At 33.6% G+C, this 14818-nt stretch overlaps 1 protein-coding gene across 1 annotated transcript; it reads right to left on the bottom strand.

Moving 5' to 3' along the window:
• Positions 1–84: 84 nt before the first annotated feature.
• LOC126809544 (carboxypeptidase E) lies at positions 85–11048 on the bottom strand. The gene is made up of 9 exons (XM_050534172.2): positions 10649–11048; positions 8388–8590; positions 7812–7985; positions 7278–7441; positions 5936–6072; positions 4986–5125; positions 4360–4477; positions 3802–4028; positions 85–3625 (listed from the first exon to the last, which is right to left on the bottom strand). The coding sequence occupies exons 1-9, from the start codon at positions 10881–10883 to the stop codon at positions 3521–3523; spliced, it is 1503 nt and encodes a 500-aa protein (XP_050390129.2). The 5' UTR covers positions 10884–11048; the 3' UTR covers positions 85–3520.
• Positions 11049–14818: the final 3770 nt, after the last annotated feature.

The raw sequence follows: 14818 nt of genomic DNA, 5'->3' as shown, positions 1-14818 counted from the left end.
TTGTTGCCTGGCAACCTATCTTTATGTTTTTTAAATGTTGACTCCAGAACTCTTCCATTACTGTGACATAAATAGAAAAATAAAGCAGTTTTATCAACATGATCAACATGTGACTTTTTATTGACAAAACAAAACATCTAAAAGATTTATTCTATATGAATGTTGTGGTCTGCAAGAGATTGTAACTCAATTTGTATAGTTTGACTAGCTATGGGTTCATAGCACCAAGGTACCTATAAAAGACCCAAATTAAAGAAGAGAGTTGACAAAAAGGTTATGCTCTATCTCGGACAATATTTGAGATACATGTACAGCAATTTACAAAGTCTGTTAACAAATGTTTATGTGCAGAGTATTTTGATGGGATTTTCCCCAATTAACCAATGAAATGTATCCACAATTTTGAAAAACATCTATCAAGCACACTAGGCCATATATGAAACACAGATGCTGCAGCTAGGCATATAAGTAAGTGTATTCAGGCAAATCTAGAGTTACAACCACTTGCACTACTCCACATACATGTATTAACCACATCAATTTTAGAGTTATGAATGAATAAAACTGTACTGTAGGCCTGTGGTTGCGAACATTTACTTATTTTGTAAAATGGTGGTACATGTATATATGCCAAATAGAGGATTTGTAGTACCAAATTATTGATGTGATTTTAAGTCTAGATTCCATGTTTCAAAGATGATAAAATTCTAGATACGGTACTGTTCTGAGTTCATCTTAGATACTAGTAATGCTTTCAAAAAGTTTAGATGCAAAAATACATGGAACCATTATAGCCTATATAAGGAGGTTAAATAGGTGCAAAAATACAAGGAACCATATGACACTAAGATAACAAACTATAATTGTTACAATTTTATTTTAAGATATTAATTTGAATACAACAAACATACTTATTTACTATGGAGGAATTTTACAGTGAGTTGTATGCTACTGCATGGGAGAAGTGTCATTTTTGAATAGGGATTTCATGGAAGAGCACAAAATTCCAAGTTTTATCACAAACAAAGCAATAGTTATTGGTTGTATACAAATGTATCACGGGCTGCATGTCATTTTGGAATATGGATTTCATGGAAGAACACATAGTTTTATCACTAACCACAACTTCATGATCCTTGAGCAAATAAATGAATAAAAGTGAAGTAAGATAAATTTTGAGACTAGAAGTTCTAGAAGCTTAGTTTCATGTGTGTGAGACTTATGAATATAAAATGGCTAATAATATAATCAAGAGAATTTATATCTACTTTCACACAATTATACAGCAGACAAAACCAGTTAATGCCTGAAGGGTCATTCCATGTCAAGTGGACCAAATTCTCCGAAAATTATTAAAATAATACAGGTTATAGTACATAGACTTATGCAAAACTCTACAGTTATATGACTCTAGCATTAATATTGACTAAGATAAGATCTTTTGAATTGGGGTACCCTTTCACAAGCTTTTAAACTACTATTCTATGACTTGATTTTGGTGTTCTTATTTCATTCCTTTTAGTCAGTCTATATTCTTGGAATTTTGGGGTTTGTAGAGAATGTTATATAGATTAAAAATTCACCATATCTTTGTCAATAATTATTAATACTAGAGTCAAATAACTTTGCAGTTTTACAGAAGTTTGTATGTACTATAAAATATATTTTTTTCATAATATTCTGAGGGGGTCTCCCGACAAGCACTGCCCACTTAACATGGAATGACCGTGAAAAAAACATTATCTTAGACTTTATCTACCAGATTATATGCTTGACCAAGGGAGGTAAAAAGAAGGGAGTAAAAGCTCCTTTATAATCTTTTCAATTATCTCTTTTAATCTCTTTTTTGATATCTCCAAATGGTATATCATTGTCACATTAACAAAAAAATTTATCATCACAAAATGGGATTTTTTGTTACTTTTGTTGATAACAAATAAATCATTTTCAACTTTAACACCTAACATAATAAACATTAATATGCATTTGAGGGATGAATGAGATTCTAATTCTAATCAGAGCTTATATCTACTCCCTTCGTTTGTACTCCCAGGATTTGCCTAGGTATGCCAAATACATTTATTACAGAGGGTTATTATATCATCAAAAAAAAACAACAATACTAAAATTAATGTTCAAAAAGTAATGATTTGTTTGTTGACATGACTAGAATTATAAGATTTTTGGGGTTTTTTTTTTAACATGACTAGAATTACACTGAATTATTTCTGAATTTGTTCAAAAAATACAACTTCTAAATAAAATTTACTTTATAAACACTATTACCACCGGTAATTAATTTTAAATACAGAACAATATATGAGTTAATTATTTGCAATTATTATCTACAATTATTTTCATTTTAAGATCATGTGAACAACATAAATTTTTAAAAATATTTCAGGATACATTCAATACATAATACAATATTCACATAAAAGGTCAAGTACAATATATAATTTTATTTTTGATGCCATATATTTATAATTATCACATTTTGATATCCCATTGTATTTTGATTTGTAAATGCACAGTATTATACATGAGACGGGGTAACTTAAAGTTTAAGTACATTATAAATTTATATCTATTTTATGGTACAAATATTAAACCAATTTAATCTTTACTTTGACCTAAAATGGTGAGGTTTCGCCACTTTCATGTTTAATATTTCTAATTATAAAAATTAATTGCACTGTCCCTTATTAACAACATGTTTATTTTTATAATTCATTATTTCTTAATACTGACTATGGGGGGGAAAGACGAAAGTGTATAACAAACAAAGGGGGAGTGAAGGTCAAGAGAATATTAATAATAAACAACATCCAGCACAAAGTATGATAGGATAAATAATAACAACAATAATAATCTTTATGTTAAGCAACAAGTGTATGTATTGTGAGCAATGTTTGATTTTAGAATAGATATACTTAAAACAGGAATGTTTTGAATGAGTGAGCCTATCAAATAAATTGGTCTTTTGTAATATTTTGGAAATAGGAAGTAATGAAACAAAAAATGACCATATACAATAAAATCATAACAAATCTAATCATTTTGTAAATTACCAATTGATAACAATTATTTTATGTGATGTCATTCACATATATTTGCATTTTCTTATTACTCAAGACGTGCTATAGTTGTAATTAAGTACAGTTTGCAAAATAAAATTTTATCAACTAATTATAATGATAGATTATCAAAAATATTACATATACTACTGAATAAATGTCTGATTTTATTTCTACTGAGGTGAAGATATGAGAAATTGAATGATTGAAAACAATATATGCTTGTAATTGAATCAAAATAACTATGACAGTGGCAGATGTAGGGCATAGATAGATACCAAACACAGCAAATCTGTGGTGAGACAATCCTTTCTGGACTTCAAGAGTTTTAGATTCCCTATAAGTAACTGTTTAAACCATGCATCTGTCACTGAACAATATCAATTGGCTGAGGAAAAACAGGTCTATTAAGTAGTCATAATGTAAATGTTGTTAATTGAGATTTATTTTTGCTGGTAGTCATAGAGATACTGCATGAAACTACGCCAGTCTTTAGTTTTAAGCTGCTCCTTTAATTCGGCCATCATCTCTTCATCAGTCTCATCTCCCTGTAAAAAGAATTAATGTTCAGAATACAATACTATATATACACCTACTAGTTACATTAATGATTTATATTATGGCATCAAAGAATATATAGAATTAATGCAGATCATCTTGCCTCTTTCATATAAGTTGAAAATCAGAATCGTATATCTTGAAATTGAATACTATAATTTCTTACATTTATTGCCTGTTCAGCTCTACTCTTGATCTCTTCACAGTTTGTTTCATCTGCTGATCTATCAACTTTCTTGTGAGATGGAATGAGAGTGAAGTCAAGTCTTTGAGCACCTTGGAAAGGATTATTGCTGACAACAACACACTTGGTAACTGGGTGGTAACCAGTTTTGTTTGTGGTAACCTGGTAATAACCATCAGTAAGTAGACGGTAGTAATCTCCATCATCATCTACAATTAAAAGATAATGGTAATATACAATTACATTAAGAAAGAGGTATTATAACTTTCAACAAGAAAATAAATGTAATCAGTTTTGTATAATTTGGATATAAAAATCTATCTCGGATGAATTTATTGACTGATTTGTCGCAGATTTTGTATGCAATTCAATTAAATTTAACTGCATAGTGAAATTATGTCAAATTGAAAATTAATTTTTACCAGCCAAAGTACTAAGGATATCATACAAGTATGATTGAAAAGAAAAACATCTACTCAAAATCTTTGGATAACATATCAATACCAGACACTTAAAGACAGGAAAAACAAAATTATTTACCACTTAGAACATCATGCTCAATGTATTCTCCACTTGTCAGATTAGTCACCTTGATTTCAACTTCTTTGATACTTTTACCAGATGTGCTCTTTGTAAAACCCTTGATACCAGTATGTACCTTAAATATTTACAATAAAAATATTATCTTTATCTATCATAATTTATATCTTTTATGTAATAATAAGTTTTGTATTCTGTTTACCATGTCCATTTGCTTTTATGTTTTACAATAACAATTGATGCTTGCAACATAAACATTCTAAATTGATAGGAAAAATATATACTTTGTTCAATTTCCAAATAACACCTGGAGGTACGGTGATAACAGTGGCCCGTCTGTAGTCCGACATAAAACATACTTCCAGTGAACAAATCGGTAGTTAACGTTACCGATCCCTTGCCAGTCAGAATTCGAAGAAGAGTGGGTGTAATTACTACCAAAATTCTCACCCTCACATTTCACAAAAATTACCATATTATGTTAGTCTTATAGGCTCAAAATGTTGTGTTAACGAAACCTTAAACACTTGTTCAAATTTAAACTTCAGTAATTATCAATTACTGCATAATTCCATAAATGAGTTAACAATCTGAATAGTAGTATATTAATTGATGCCATTCCTTACTTGAAGTAAGAAGTTGAGGAGAGCTTGTTTATTCTGGTTCCAGAAATCAGGTAGTTTGGATGCAGGTGGGAATTTGTCACACCCAAGCTCCAGTGTAATCTCAAAACAGTTACTCTCTAAATAGTTATAGTCCTGCATACCTGATAATTTTTAAAAAATATATAATAAATTACATGTACATGACAAAATAAAAAACCTGCACTTTATCAATACTGACATGTTTACAAATGATACAGACATTGCGTTAATAATATCAAGCAGAAAAACCTAATGAATGCCTGCACCAAGTTTGAACGTTGTACCTCAATTAGAAGAAGAGTTATTATGTTCCAAAGTCTAGACCAATCAAATTGCTTATCGCTCTGCTTACCCTGAGCAGAAATGCTCATTATTGCACTTAATCAAGGTATTGATGTAATGAAACTGTACACCAAGTTTCATCACTCTCGCTTATAATCATCATGCTTAACCAGTGTCAAACATATACGTGGGTCAGATATGCTACAAATCGACTCTAGCATACCCACACAGCCCAATATTACCCGGCGGCACTGGTTGAGACCCACCCTTTCCCTCCACCTCCCCTGCACACACATATAAATATTGCTTTTTGGGGGACCGGACTGGATCTTGTACCTCATGCAAAATCATGAGTCACCACGCCCCTGACATAACGTATACCTTCGAAGAAGTGAAACCAGGACTATATTACCCCGCGGCACTGGGAGGGAACCCCCATCTCTCTCCCCCACACACACATATACATATTGCTTTTTTGGGGGCCCAGACGGGATCTTGTTCATCATGCAAAATCATGGGACATCACGCCGCTGACATAACGTATACCTTCGAAGACGTGTAACTAGGACTATTCAATACTATACATGTATTTATAGTCCTGGTATAATTTATTGATTTCTGTTGAACAATCAAACTGTTTCAAATTTTACCTCCAGGTACAGAATACCAGGCTCCACCATTTGTAATACCACCTTGTTTACCAAAATTATCATCTCCAGACATATCACATGGTTTATGATCTGTTGCCATGACAGTATGAGCATCTGCATAGGATGCAGCCAATGATCTACATAAATATAAATATAACTGTCAGACCTGTTTGTAAATATTAACATTCTATAATTTTAGAATATTAATTAGAACACACACAGAAGTTCATTTATTCTAGAATAGAATTGAAGAGCCCTGGGGAAGAACGATGTAAGTGATTTGTTCAACAAACCCCAGTTAATGGCGCCGCCATCTGGTAGCAAATTGTATAAGCTTTCTGTGGAACAATCAATTTCAGGTAAAAACTATCGGAGTCACATCGAACCAAGGCCCTTCTGAAATGGCCTTCCGGACAAAAACAAGTCCATCGGACCCTATATTTGACCTTAATTTGTCTGAAAAGTGGAAGTCAGTTGTGGACACCCTACAGGTCTTAATTTTTATCTGATTTTGCCAAAACTTGAAATATAGGTTTATCTCTCAAAGATCTCAGTTCCTGTGGATATTTGCACATATCGGACCATAACTTCATGGATTATGGCCCCTGACTGTACAAAATATCACATTTTTAGCTCATGGTTTCTTTAGAGGACCCAATTTTTATCAGATTTTAAAAAACGTTTCTTCAATATATCACCACTTTACCATAAGGAAGGTTGAGTTCAGATTTCGGGAAAATCAAAACGAAACTGCACGACAAAATATCCGTTCCTTGTACGCAAATTGTGTACAAGTATAATACGAAGGTTGTGGACCCTCTGGAGGTTACAATTTTTGTCCCATTTTGATGAAATTTAAAATAGATCTTTATATCCCAAAGATTACAGTCCCTTTTGATATTTGGGCATTTCAGACCATAACTTCTTGTATTACGGCCCCCGATTGTACGAAAAATCAGGTTTTTTTTTTTTTAGATGGGTCTCTATCCATCTTTTGCAAAATGCGGGCGTATTTTGCCTGGCAACTGCTGGTTAAAAGTAGAAAATGAAATTTGAATAATGTGTTACAAGCATAGAAGAGAAGTGTTAAATGAATGGGAAATGTCAATGTTATTCCCAACAGTGCAATAATAAGAATTGAAAAAATAATTTGTCCTTCAGTTGACATTTGGATTTGTAGAACAATTTGTCAATTTCCCAAAAACAAAGTAGTTTTGCTTGATCATTAAGATCTATGATTTATTTCTGTGTGGTTTCAAGAAAAACATTGATACAAATTTGTGATACTCCTTTTTAACACTACTTTTATGTGCCAATTAATCTTAATTTATGTAACATTTACTTGAAAGTAGCATCATCAGGTGAAGCTGTATATTCCTGAGGTTTGCCGCTGCGAGTAGCATCATAGGGATAATTAGCTACAAGATCTCCACCATGTAGATTAGCTGATAGAACAAAGGGATTTTGAATAATCCAGTGAATCACAGCAATTGTTTCAGGTTGTAACTGTAAAATACAAACTTTAGTCTTAGTTATTGTAACATATGAATTTAACATGCAGTATTGAACAACAGGTGCTCTCTTACGGGTGTTTAATTTCTCCAAATTGTAGAGCATGAAAAATACTATGATTTTTTTTTCTTAAATCCCATATTAAATAAAGGTCTATTATAATTGACAGGTTGATTTTTTTTTCTCCAAAAACATTAAAATTTAATTTGTGTGGGTACTGAAATTTGAAATTTCCATATAAAAGCCCTTATTTCTCCAAAAAACAAATGGATCGTTTTATACTGAAATGATTATAGCAAAAAGAATCTGATAAAAATCTGATTGTGTAAACTCCTCATTTAGAACCATAAATTAAGATGCTTACATTAAAGTTGGGATCTTTCATGGCTAGATTAACCTTCTGCAAGTGATTGTTTTTGCCTTTTCCTTTAGCTTCATGATCATACATGATCTTGTTGAGGTTTGGGAAGTTACGATTCAAATCAATGTTATTTGCATTTGATCTACCAGATAACCAATCAGACACACCTCCATTTGACTAAAACAAAAAAGCCCATAAAATATAGTGAATTTGTGACATCTGCAAAGTCAGTTAATTTGATTCAGTTAATTCTATATCAATGTCAAAGCTGATACCAGTATTAATACATACATCAAAATAGAAAGTACAAAAACTTTGGTTCATTAAGACACAGTGTGTTTTACCATATTGAACATACAGTATTAGCTTAATTAGATGGTAAAAACGATGGTATTGTTCATATACCTATGAGTGTTATAAACTGCCTTGTTAAGCTGAAATAAAGCAAGTTATCTTCATGTATATGTATAACAGCTGCCTATATTTGAGGTTTAAGATTGCAGAGTGACACCATAACAAAATCCCTGTAGGGAGATATACTCCCAGATAAACATCACGAAAATAATTAATCTAGCCTACCTGCATTTTGTTGTTAGCCATTTCCCAACCATCTGGATTCATGGATGGTAGAATATGGATTCTAGTGTTATCGATCAGATATCGAATTTTATCATCTTCTTCTTTATATCTTCGACATAATTCTTCCATGAAAGCAAGTAGTATCTCTCTACCCACAACCTCATTTCCATGCATATTACCCACATATTTGAATTCTGGCTGCCCTGTAATATAAAATTAGTAAAATATAATTTTTGTTTGATGCGGTTTGACTGACTATACAGCTGCCATAAAATAAGTTTTTACACACATTGTTTAGTGGTTTTCAAAGAGATTTTTAAATGAACACACTTTCAAAATACCTTTACAGTACTTAAATTTTTGATTACGTAAGTCTGTGTTTTTAAACAGTGGAAATACAATCCAAAATTCAAAACACAAATGTAGTCTCAATCATTTGTCACAAAAACTGTATGGTTGGTGCTTAATTTTTTTAATTCTTTTTAGGTATTTGCAAGGATTTTTAATCGGAATGAAGGGCAATTTTGTGAAACGGAAAATCATTTTTACAATTAGTTGCCCGGATTACCATATGAAATTTCTTCATTATTCCTGAATTCTAATACAAGTCAACCACAATGTCAGAAACAATGTCTTATATACGTAATACTACATAAGTTAATGAAGCAACAGAAGAAGCGGTTGGCTACAAAATGAAATGAAATGGGGTTTAACGTCCTACTGTTCTGCACCAACTGGGCTAATGAAGACGGTCATATGCCATATAGTGTGCTATGAGGGAAATTTTGCCCGGGCAGCAGCACTATCGCCTACTCTTACATCAAATTCCAACTGCTAAGGGATCTTTTGTGTGCACGCCAATGTAAACATGGGACCTTTTTTTTTTATCCCATCCAAACGACCAGACAGCTGTCCTTGTCAGGCCCTCCATCCTGCGCCACTGACAAGGGGAAACCATGTCTAAAAATCTGGAAGAACTTTCTTGGCCAATGCAGGGATCGAACACACGACCTCCAGACTAGCGAGCCTGCATCTTACCCACTTATCCACCGTGGCTTCCCAGGTACAAAAGTTTACAGAAGATTCATTTACAAGAATGAATACATCAAGATCAAGTATTAGCTGTTACAATATTTGATATTTTGTTTTGTTTCAACAAACCAGCAAATACCAAATATTCTTCAAACTGATGACCACACCAGTGACCATGTTTGAGACAAAATAATCAAGATGAATTTGGATTTACAATTACACACACCAGGTTTACAAGTTGTTCAAAATTAATAAATAACATTTATTTTCTTAGTGAAATAAGTGATAATCTGGTGTCTCTTTTATTCTTGCTGGATATAATTCAACCGTAGAAGATATATTTCCATGAAAGAATTTTTTCGGGTAGTTATTTCCAATTAAAGTACGGCAATTTGAATTTTGGTACAGTATATGTATATGGAAAGTAGAGATACCATATCTTACTAGAAAAAATACTGGATACCCTGAAAAACACACGAGATACGCACAATACAAAAATGTGACGGCAGCCCTTTATATAGAATCCTCGCATGACATAAGGAGATCTAACTCTGTGATCAAACAGTGAAAAAAAGAAGCTGGCAGAGCATAATGCAGGAATTTACTTCTAGGGCTTGGATGTTTATGGTAAAGGGTCAGTGACTAACCACAAATATAAGCTGTTTCTCCCTCAATAAAGTCACACGATAAATACAGCTGATTCGCCCAGCATGGGTTAATTTTCTCTCGATTAAAATGTTTTGAGAGGGATTTTATTAAGCAAACTTTTGGTAGATAATTAGTTTGTATTATTATGTTTTTAGTCCAAATCAAATCGCATGGTTTGTACGTGAGGAGGCATCTTTTAAACACAGCTTCAATTATACGATACCTTTTTCAACCAGACATCTGGTACATGTATTTAAATCTTCGAAAACATGGGGGGAAAGTATTCAATTACCACATTTTTCATTTAAATATTAATTCCATTATCAAATTTTTCTTACATAAATTTTTTTTTATTTTTATTTTTCTAATATTAAAGAAAGAATTAATAAAAATTCCCATCAGGGCACAAAATACTGTCGTAAGCGTACATAGACGTACGACGCATTATTCGTATGTTTTTATTGTTATTAATTAAATTAGCACTGCCACGCATACTTACCCCTATGGCTATTGCCACTTATATTGGCCCTAAAAAGAAAATGATCAAAAAAAAAAAAAAAAAATAATGCCTTAAAAATTACCTGGTTCGTGTATCCCTGGATTATCAGTTATTTCTAAAACGGTTAAATTTCGGCCCTGGACTGATTGGTGATCTAGGTTGTATATTCGAGTGATTTCTGGACATTTTTTATGTACATCGTTGATGACGGCCTGCATCTCTCCATAATTGTGGTGTTTCAACTCAAAACCATAACAAATTAATGGCAATATCAACAGTATTGGTTTGACAACCAACACTCTTGAATAAACAAACATCACAAAGCAATTAAACAACGTATTGTCTATCTACAAATCTGAACAAAATTACAACAGCTGCGTCGGTGCTTTTCTAGTTCCTGATGTTCCACACACTTTGGCACCGATCTTCCAAGGCGATAATTTATCCAGTCAATGTATGAGATTATTTACCAAAGCTTGACGTCAAACAGGGAGAAATCATTGTGACCGAAACTGCTGTAAGGATTATAACCGGCAAATACGGATAAAAACAATATTGTCTCTATCAGCCTAAAATAATCAATATACTACGGTAATAGATGGTAATAGTTTTTTATAAATATATTTATTTTATACACTACTTGTTATTAAAATGTGCTATGAAAATAACAGCTCGTCGTGTCGATACCCGTTTTTCGATAATAATATCTAAATATAGCACTTTAACTACCGTTAGAAATCACGAAATGCTGATAGTCTCTGTAAAAGCGACCAAGCACGTACCCCAGCTGTTAAACCGTAAATGAATACGATAATGCCTGTTTTAACATAGATAAAACAAAAACACATGTATTAAAAAAAAAAAAAAAAAAAAATTAAAATAACAAATAACCCCTTATAAATTGGTCATTCAATCAATGCCAAATCGGATTATAATAATGGGGTATGTAATAATGTATGTTGTTTTTCCCAACTTATATAATTAATATCTAAGGAGGCTTAACCCACGCGAACCCAATACCATCTTAGAAATTGCCAACACCACTTAATGGACAATTTGATCAACATTGATGTTATTATCTTACCGTGAAAAGGTGGGCTTCTGATATCCAATATTTAAATAAAATTTTAAAATCGGCTCACGAATCGTGTGCCAGAATGCTATCGAGCGCCATTTGTAATGAAGTGACTCGATGAACGAGGCTAGATATGCCCCACAGGAGAATACTATAGTGGCTGGAATAACCAGAAGCCATAGACTGTCACCGAACAAAATACGTAAGGACAGCTGTCTAGACATTCGGATGAGACGAAAAACCGAGGTCCCGTGTACACATTGGCGTGCACGTAAAAGATCCCTTGGCAGTTGGAATTCGATAAAAGAGTAGGCCGTAGCGCCGCTGACCGGGCAAAATTTCCCTCATATCACACTGTATATCGCGTATGCCAGTCTTCATTAGCGCAGTTTAGGAGCAGAACAGTGTCCCATTTCATTTCATTTCATTTCACCGAACATAACTGATACTTAGAGATACAGTAAAACTAACGATTGCATGTTAATCAGTTTAAATGCATTACATTATTATGTGCGTTGCGACCCATCATTTGTATTTATTTCTAGGTGCCAAAAAACAGAGATTTAGCTCATTTAAGATATAATCTTGTTCGCCCGTTGCCGGTTTAAACCAATATATTAGACGCTTACACTTAAACAGAGTATGACAATGTAATGGTATTATGCATATCGTGCCATATTACTTTTACAAAAGCAGTAGGTTCGTTTCGCCCACGTAACTTTATCTGTGCATCAAATTTTTGTTCGACATTTTCTCTACATAATTTGCACAAGCAGGTTTTCAATAACTAGTATTTACTGATAGTTTAAAATAGATTTAAAATTTGTAAGTCGTAATTTGAGATATTTCCCTTTTGCTGGAAAAAACTTGGAAAGTAAAAAGCTTAGGAAATTGAATCGAATACAAAATCCGCCTGACAGTTCATGTCAGTGTTTTTGTGAATCGTGATATATGTTTTTATGTTCTTGTTTTAAAGCAGATGTTACCCTTATTTTCTATTTTTATAGGACTGATTTAATTCATTTAATTCATTGTTATGTCAATTAGCCACATGCAGTATCTTATATACTCCTCAAAAAAGTAGGGGATATTCTGATTTCAGATGCAGATACCTATGCAGGTTGTGATATGATAAATAGTCATGGACACTTGACATGCTTTGAGAGTATGTTCACAGATGAAGAACTTATCGCCCCAACAGAACCACTGAGCTGCACGTCACGCCACACGCAATAGCGCCATACATGTGGGAGGGGTTCATTGTCAAATTTGACACTTCAAGGAAGGGTTGATGAAAACTGCCGCGTGCTGGTTTATCCTATCCATGTTTGATTTCCTATCGGTTCTTGCATAAGATTTACTGTTTAGCGTATCTTTGCTTTAGTGTGTTACGTTTAATTTGCAATGAGTCGTCTTCGACATGATGAACGTCTACGTGCTATTGACATGCTTCAAATGGGTTCTACACAGCGAGCAGTAGCCAACATGCTTAATGTGTCACTTTCCCATTTTGTCTAATTCTTCTTTTTTTGAGAGAGAGGGAGAGCTTTGATATGTGGTGCGTTCAATATATTCATTTTGCATTATCTATTTTCGAACTATATATTATAGCAAGAACGACCTGTCCTTTATCTAAATCCTACATAATGTTTCTTTATTTCTAATTTCCAAGAAAAGACGTAAATATATAGTGTTTTAATAGATCACAGATATATATTCCTAGTTTTAAGTCAAATCTTACCAATTTTTTTTAAAAGCCATCTATTCAGCCCAATTTCCGTATACTCCTCGCAGTATATAAACCTTTTGTATATTATATTCATCATCATTTGTCTGATAACGTTAAGACAACCCTCAACGAAACGTGGCTTTTATTAAAATAGTAATTGTGTTCCATATTATGTTTTTTTGTGTTTATTGCGTTTGTCAATTGCTAAAATGACACTCGGAGAAGACTGCTCGCAGTGTTTCGTTTGATTAGACCTACTATTCCCACCCATGCAACTTATTAGATCTGATTAGAGTGCTAATTTGCCAGAATTATTGATCTGAATCACCGAGAGGAAGCGACGATTTTTAAATTGGGGTAGGTATATAGCGCGGGGAAGGGGGCTATGGGGCATGGTGAGAAATGTATCAGTGTTGTATAGGCTATTCAGGATTTAAAAAAGGGAAGAGGTGTAATACTATGGTCCTTGCGACCTTATCGTTTCTCTTACTAATTATTTGGTTCACATTTTCTATAGAGTCAAATAACACGTACATGCATAGGCGTACGGCTCGATGACAGTTAGGGGGGCAGGACCCGAAATGCCCGAAAAAAATTCGGGTTTAATGACACCGGCGCAGGTCTTCCTCGAGAGACGAAGAAGCAGAGCTTACCTTGTATCCCCCCCCCCCACCCCCAAAGAAAATTTTGGAATATTTGACGGCTGCAAACACGTTTTCCAGCTATTTCAGCCCGTGAACGAAGCAACTTCAAAGTGGTCTAATATAGCCTAATTAAGTTGGCTGACTCGAGACGGGACTGTTGGGAGAAAATTTAACTGCCGCAAACGCGTTTTCCTGCTATTCCAGCCTGTGAATACATCAACTTCAATTTGGTCCAATATAACCTACCATGCTGACCCGAATTCCAAACACCAATCAATCGTCGCGGGGTATGGGGGCCTCACTTTCCCGGAGAAAATTTTAGAAATTTAACCACCGCAAATTATGCGTTTTCTGCTATTCTAGCGCGTGTAACCAACTCCAAAAGTATCCAATGGTTTTGTAACCGAAATCCCATTCTGAATTCCAACCATCCAATCACACTGTTGCAGCTGCATTCACAAATAATAATCGATGCCCGAAAAATGTCGCACAAAGTAGAGTGGCCCCAGACAAAATGTTTTAATCCATTAGTCAACTCAGTACAAATTCGTCATATTCAATTAAAAGAAAAGTAAAATTAGTGTTTTATTAGGGCTCGCCCGATAATATTTCAGGTTTACAGACAGTGGCGCCGGTTTTCATCGAGAGGCGAAGAAGAGGAGCTGACCTTGTATGGACCCCCAAAGAAAATTTTGGAATATTTGACGGCCGCAAACGCGTTTTACTGCTATTCCAGCCCGTAAAATTACTGTTTTATTAGATTTCGGGCACTTTATTCTGCCAAGTAAATGAAATAAATTTTTT

The sequence above is a fragment of the Patella vulgata genome, chromosome 2 (assembly GCF_932274485.2).
Source record: "Patella vulgata chromosome 2, xgPatVulg1.2, whole genome shotgun sequence".
NCBI classification, from domain to species: domain Eukaryota; kingdom Metazoa; phylum Mollusca; class Gastropoda; family Patellidae; genus Patella; species Patella vulgata.
This window is presented reverse-complemented; position numbering and strand designations above follow the sequence as displayed.

What these genes read in the sequence shown, in the direction of transcription:
- LOC126809544 (XM_050534172.2), bottom strand. Translation starts at nt 10,883, where the DNA reads ATGTTTGTTTATTCAAGAGTGTTGGTTGTCAAACCAATACTGTTGATA. An exon ending in CTGGTATTCTGTACCTGGAG is followed by an intron (nt 5,126 to 5,935) that starts GTAAAATTTGAA and finishes AAAAATTATCAG; the next exon opens with GTATGCAGGACTATAACTAT. An exon ending in TCCTCAACTTCTTACTTCAA is followed by an intron (nt 4,478 to 4,985) that starts GTAAGGAATGGC and finishes TAAATATTTAAG; the next exon opens with GTACATACTGGTATCAAGGG.